The following is a 7125-nucleotide window of genomic DNA, read 5'->3' as shown; positions in this document are numbered from 1 at the left end:
CTCATGACACTGTGGTCTAATATGGCCCTTTTTCCCACAATGATGACAAGTGACATTTGCATTACGCCCACGCGACTTGCCACGAGATTCAGACCAACCCTTCTGCGAGTCACGGCCTCGGCCATTACCACGGTCATATCTGTCATTCCTACCTCTAACTGTCAAAGCATGACTACCACGAGAGGCATCCAAGTTTTTGCGATTCACCTCTTCCTGAAGAAGAGCACTCTCAACATCTGCCAATTTTAGAGTAGCACTACAGGCACAAAGAGTAGTACGGAAAACATCCCATGACTCATTCAGAGTCCCAAGCAAGAAAAGAGAAGTTACTTCCTCTCCAAAGGTGATATCCTGCGTAGTCAAGTTCTTCAGTATAGCATGGAACTGGCTCAAGTGAGCAGACATACGCATTATCCTTCATGCGCAGATCCATAAGCTGCTTCAACCAGTACATCTGACTCGCCGGACTTTTCTTATCATAAAGATTCTTGATCTTATTCCATAGATCCCATGCACTCTGTGCTTTCTCAAATACATTATAATGTACCTGTTCAGTGAGAGACAATACAATCGTGGACTTGCATAGCTCATCAAGTTCAAGCCAGTCGTCATTGTCCATAGTTTCAGGCTGCTCCCCACTCAACCGAAGTGGCTTAATCTGAGATTTCTGCACCAAGACCTGCCAAATTTGACTCTTCCAGTAAGAGTAGTTGGTACCATCCAACTTTGTAATGTTAAAGATGGCATTATCATGCGAAGATGACGCCATTATGCAAGCTGGAAATGCCCAAACAGTCCAAAATTGCTTGCTGTTTTACTGCAGAAACTGCCCAAAAATGACCAAAACGGGGTCCAAAGGGCGAGCAAAGTGTGCCAAAAGTTGCTGCCCACTTAGTACTAGGTGCGGTACACCAAATCAGGATATTTCAGAATGAAAAGTACACCTCAGTCCACCAATAACTGCTTGCTGTAATAAATTGCAGGTATGCAGTCTAGAGAGCAAACTGTCCCAAAATAGGATCCAATGTCAAGCAAACAATGCTAGGTCCAAAGCCGGCATGAAACGGACATAAGCAAGGCCAATGACAGTGAAAAGAACACAAGCTCAACACCGAAGCATATCAAAATAACATCTGCCAGTGAAAGGCACACCCCCAAACACTCTAGGCAAAGTGTTCCTGTAATTGCCAAAACCTGACACAAATAGGTGTCTGCTCAAAGAGAGATCCAAATATGAGACTCAGCTCATAAGCATCCTGTGAACCAAGAGTACATCAATGCATATCCATAAAGATCGGAGTATGATCCCAAAGTCTCAATGCGTATGTAGCTGCTCAAGACATAAACTGCTCCAAATACATGTAAGTGCTCCAATAGCATGCAACTGTCAAAGGTCAAGCAAGCATGTAAAATGCTCCCACTGGCACAAAATGCGTACAAAGCGAGCTCAGAAGCTCAAACAACCCAAGAGAAAGCACCAATGATAAGTGACCCTATCAATGCATCAAGCGCATCCAAGAGAGCATGACATACATGAAGCACCGGTCGTATTAACCATAAAGCAATATATAAGCCCAAATAAGCTCTCGGTCAACTCAATGACATCCAAATAGCAACCAAGATCAGTGATCAAGTAAGCCGGAAATGCTCAAATACATCCAAATCCAAGCTCCAAATGTCGGTATGGCATACACGAACCAAATAGCATATGTCACGAACCAAAGCATGTAATGCAAAAGCCTAACTGTCAAGCAGAGACATGAGGCATAGGCGGTCCACGAGCATGCCAAGTCGGTCCAAATGCTAGTGAAGACGGAGCTAATGCGAAGCTCAAAAGCATCCCATAATCTCATACATATGCTCCAAGTCGTCCCCAAATGTCAGAGACATCATGCCAAAGCTCAAAGCATACATCCGGTATCGGTAGGTAAGTGCCAAAGCATGTAAAGTACCTTCAGCCCACTGTTATTCCAGCATGTATTTACTGTTCTAAACAGTAGATTTCAGCCCCGAATTCAAGCCAAAATCATGGTCAAACCAAATGCATACATCCCCAATACATCCGGTAGGAAGTAGACCGCATACGGGCATCAAATAGCTCCAATGGAATGAGGCATAAGCAACAAATGTCAGTGTCAGGGGTGCTGCCCTGTTTCCAACACTGTTATGCAGTGAATGACAGTTTCAAAACTGAGAATGATCAGCTCCCAACCTCAATGTCAAGCCAAAGCATCAAAATGACATCCAAAAAATGGCTCAAATGCCCTCCAAATAGGCCAATGATGAGTGCTCCATGAGCAACAAAGCATTCAGCTGTAAAACGTGGAGGTCAAAGTCTGAAAATGGGCGCCATATTCAGCGTGTTGAGGCCTGGAGTGCTGCTGCCAATCACGTGGAGTTATGATGGTTGGGGGGCTCCAAAATAAGCCCCAATAGGCCACACACAAGGGCTTGATGAAGATCAAGTGGCTGCAACTTCAACACGTGAGAAGGGGAGGGCTGAATAGGTGCGCTGAAATCAGCGTGAGTTGCTGGAAAATGGCTGCTGATCAACGTGGCTGAATGTTGAGTGTGGGGGGGCTCAATGATGGCCCAAGGTAGGCACATACCAAGCCATGAAGGCCCAATGCAAAGGGGAGGGAAGATATGAGCTATGGAGCTCAAGAAGAGTGGCTGCCCTTTGTTCCTGCCCTGTTTCAAACTGAGAATACACTCAAATGCCTGCAAATGCTGAAGCAATACCTCAAGGGCAAGGCCTTGATGAAGCTCAAGAAGACCGGGATGGAGCTCGGGAAGCCGGGGAGAGTCGGGAGCTCGAGAGGTCGGCTATGGCTGCCGGGATGGAGACCCAATGCATGAAGCGAGTCGATGCGAAGGTCGGGAAGCACCGAGTCGAGCTCGAGCAAGAGAATGCCTAGCTCTGATACCAATTGAAAGGTGAGAAGGATCGAAGCTTGCTCGCGAGCTATGGCGGGAGAGCAAGAGCAAAAAAGAGAGAGACAAGAAATGGGAACTCCAACGGTCACAATGTGTGACCGGACCTTCCTTTATTCAAACTGTCACTAAAAGAATAAAGAATAAAGTGACGTGACGGGCGCCCGCCACCTGCAGTGTGCAGTGGCGGGTACTGTCGGTGTAGTAATACACGGGGCGGCACGGCGGAGGCGCCTTTACCCCCAACACACACATGAGCTCCCATCAGTGCATTTGCCTCTTACAATCTTTGAGTATCTCCCCAAGAGCATAACCAAGCATTCTATCACTTAGAAGGCAACCAATGTGTTGATTCAAGAGCTGGGAAGCTTCAGCCATCAAGCGCAATCACGTAGATCTGCACTCTTGTTCTAACAGCACTTGATGAAGTTACTGATGATGCCCAGGCACTCTAATAAGCTCTATGAAGTCTTACAAGACTTCCCAACAATCCATTGCCAGTATTTCATTCAATGAAGACCACAACCTTACAATGCATACCTTCAAGAAACAATGACAGTCTGCGCCTTCAAGGAACATACTTTGTCTTCAAGTTTCAAGGTTTGCTCCACCAATGCAATCCTCCAAAGAGCCCATTCATGGCTGTGATACCATAATAAAAGTCAGAGAGAGAGAGAGAGGTTGTAGCTAACACACAGTGAGAAGCATCTTACTCTCTCACGTATATCCATTGTGTATTTTTTTCAAACTCAAATGATTGTTTTCAACCTAAGGTCACAAGGACCATTCACACCAAACAACTAAGTCCTAAGCACCGACTTATTTAATGTCCATATCATGTAGTACAGGTGGACAACCCAAGTGTTGGGTACAGTCATACCAAAGAGAGAAGGATGAGCTTGAAGTCTAACAGCCGAATCATGGGATATCGTGCAATATGCAAGATTACCAGTATAGCTAGTCGGCGTCTTATATGCATGCGGAACACAACCCACACTCTTACCAATAGCAAAAGTCCAACATCGTCAAGATTCTTGCCTCAAACCTTGAAAGAAAAAACCATACATTGACCATCACTATCATTAATATCTGTTCAAACAGTACTTGCCAGCAATTAGAACACCTACATGAATACAGAGTTGCACACTGCAAGTCAGCTATGGATATAAAAGCAACAAAATGGATAAGAAGTACACATTTACTCTTCTTAAATGACCAAAGAAGAAAGCTTCCATTTTGGCACAATTCTCATAAGAAATTTAAAAACTCATACATTCATTAACCTTTTTCTAAGCCCACTCTCTTCCTACTTTGAATCTTCCAAAAACTCTATTATATAACAAGATCGAGGAGAGAAAAACAATCACAAAATAGAACAAACTGGATGCAAGGATTATTCTTTTTAAAGGCTAAATTAATGATTTTCAAATCAAACGTGTTGTTTGGGCCAGAGACCCAAGCTTGTACTGAATGCAAGACATCTATCATTATATCTCACAACATGCAAATTAGGCAAAACCTCAAATGTATATCACAACGCTGACAGATCATTGCAAAATTAGACAGTTAATTTTCTAAGCCTCATGCAAAGATTAAGGGTCACAAAAATAAAATGTAGGCAGTAAAAGGACAGTAAGCGATCAATACAGGATCACCATACCCGACTACATATTGGACAATAATGGCATGCTGCAAATTGCGTAGAGCAAAAATGTGCAAGTAGGACCCCGTCCAAAACTACTAGTGTTTAATACCCAGCCTCGGCCATGTAAACATACACTACTCAAGCGGGGAGCCCTAGATAGACCGCAAGGCGAGCTCTCTGTTGATTCACATTGCCACCTACTGGCAACTCGTAAGCTTGCAAAAGTGCAGTCACCGTTGCTATGTCTAAACCATAAAGAGTTTGTGGGTTTTCAGGAAACCCCTCGGGGACTTGTCCATTCACCAAAATCGGGGAGAGGGCCTGTGTCGGGTTTTTAGTGGAATTGAGCAGTCTGACCTCAAGCTGATGTAGCGCCCCGCTGATCTGCTGCTGATTTTGCTGTATCTGTTGCTGTGCCACGTTGATCTGTTGTTGATTTTGGTTCATCTGTTGCTGGAGCTGCATCTGGTTCTGTTGCATCTGCTGCTGGAGCTGTTGAAGCTGGGCCAAGACCTGGTTCATTGCCCCCACGGCAGGCAAATGCTCCAACTGACAGATCTCGTCTCCGAGCGTGCCAAATGCGTCCCTGACTCTAGGCCAGTTAACGGCACGGCCTCTACCTCGACCTCTTTGGGGAGGCATCGAGAGCAAGAGGTGGCAAGCAAAAGAGTAGGAGCCTAGGGCAGACAATAATTAAGATAACGTTAATGGAGAATGCAAACAAGAGACGTATCAGTATCTAGAGAAAGTACAGAAAAGCCTTGCTTCTGAAATTCGACAAGTCTTCGGGAAGGCAGACCAGAGCAAGAAATTCGATACAGCTCAAGAGAAACCGTTCTGCTGGATGGTGGTATGTTTTCATGCAAATGTCGTACAGGTTACGAGTCAAACTAATTTGAAAGTTTGAAAGGGGTCTAGGCGGGCAGAGCTCCTACAAGATTTTCGACTTTCAATTAAGGTATCATAAGGAACGACACAAGCATTCTTGAGGAAAGAATGTTTACAAGCATGATTTGTTCTATGCAAAGGTGAGGAATTAAGAATGGGATTCCACTTGCTTCATACTTAATGTGAGTGCTCCAAATAATTCCACAGAGTATTCTTCCATTTCTAGTGATAAATCTAATCATTAGAAACATTTTCCCATTGATACATATACTTCTTGCACAGGGAAAGAATGTGTGTAGCCTTGAACTTGGACACTAGACACAAAATTATTTATATATTGATAGTCCAAATACAGGTCATCCGAAGTGACCTTTGTGACACAAATATGTATGATGGAGTTTCTATAGCCTAAACATGATGATGGGGAAAGAGTTGATGAGCTACCTCCTATGGATGAAGAAGGCCTTATTCAATATGTTCCTAAGGAGATCATAGGTCAATTACCTTCATTTTGCTTAGCTCTTCTAGAGGATATGAATGATAGCGACTTTACCCACTACAATCATCCATTCCTCTCCACCACCACCCTTCAAGTCTGCCTAGACCTCAAGGGGTATCTCCAGAGCCGCCAATTCCTTAACAAATCTATTAAGCCTCCTTCTCCACCTCACTCCGATGATGAAAACTAACTTCTATCATGACTATGTAACTCAAAAACAAAACAAAAAAAAGAGAGAAAGAAATAAAGAAAAGATGAGAAAGTACAAAACAAAAAGAAAAACAAAGAGAATGGAAATGGAAAGAGAAATCACACGAAAACACAACGAGCTACACATAGACCACAATCACTACACCTAGGGGTTCTCAAGTTAGGCGCATCTAATGGCCTTGATCTTCCGACTTCATGTCTACATCCCTAGCCCTTTTTTATCCCCCACTACACACGCTTAGGGCACCTCAAGGGTAAGATATACTTAGGGAGGTAACACTCACCTACGGTTAAGACTTGTCTCCCTGAGCCACAACCACCGTACCTCACTTCTGCACGTACAAGGTCCTCAAGTGTGGGACATCACCGAGGCATTTGCCTGTGGTCACCTAGCTCCTGGTTCCACCAGCATAAGCACGATACACTACACAGTGAGATAGACACTTCCCCTAGGTAGAGCATGTCTTCTCTTTTCAAGTACTCCCAGATGTTGCAACCGCCAACATTGGAGGCCACGCCATCCACTCAACATACCCTCGGTATCCAACAACACAATCATTACCAAGCTCCTCAACCACTACCAATCAAAACAAGGCCCCATCATCCACTTAGCCAACCATCCTTCAAAGCATCAAATGACCCTCAACAACAAAGCCCCGTAAGTACCATGGGATTGGCACTTATCTAGGAGGAGGGTAATGTTAACCCCAGCTTGAGATGGAAGCAAAAGAAGAGAAATGAGGATGAAATGGAAGAAGTAGGACGAAGAACAAGCAAAGGCACAAGGGCGGCCTCTAAAATAAAGTTAAAAGCAAAAGCACATTTTTAAGTGAAAGGCGCCCTGAAACTTTTGTAAAAGAGCGCCAGGCTCCCTCCTGTGCAAAGTATAAAAGGGTAGATTAAAGAAATAGGCCAAGTAGAAGGAAATGGGAAAGAGGACCTTGCCATA

General features: G+C 44.2%; 1 protein-coding gene across 1 annotated transcript; it reads right to left on the bottom strand.

Annotated features, from left to right (window-relative positions):
* Nucleotides 1–4475: 4475 nt before the first annotated feature.
* On the bottom strand, nt 4476–5517 carry LOC148009589 (uncharacterized). Its single transcript, XM_087672957.1, has 2 exons — nt 5379–5517; nt 4476–5256 (listed from the first exon to the last, which is right to left on the bottom strand). The coding sequence occupies exon 2, from the start codon at nt 5219–5221 to the stop codon at nt 4718–4720; it is 504 nt and encodes a 167-aa protein (XP_087529083.1). The 5' UTR covers nt 5222–5256; nt 5379–5517; the 3' UTR covers nt 4476–4717.
* Between the last annotated feature and the right edge of the window lie 1608 nt (nt 5518–7125).

This window comes from Lygodium microphyllum, chromosome 30 (genome assembly GCF_053477565.2).
Source record: "Lygodium microphyllum isolate KBCC chromosome 30, Lygodium_microphyllum_v1.1.10, whole genome shotgun sequence".
Lineage (NCBI taxonomy): Eukaryota > Viridiplantae > Streptophyta > Polypodiopsida > Schizaeales > Lygodiaceae > Lygodium > Lygodium microphyllum.
Note: the sequence above shows the minus strand (reverse complement) of the source record. Positions and strands in the feature narration are given on the sequence as shown.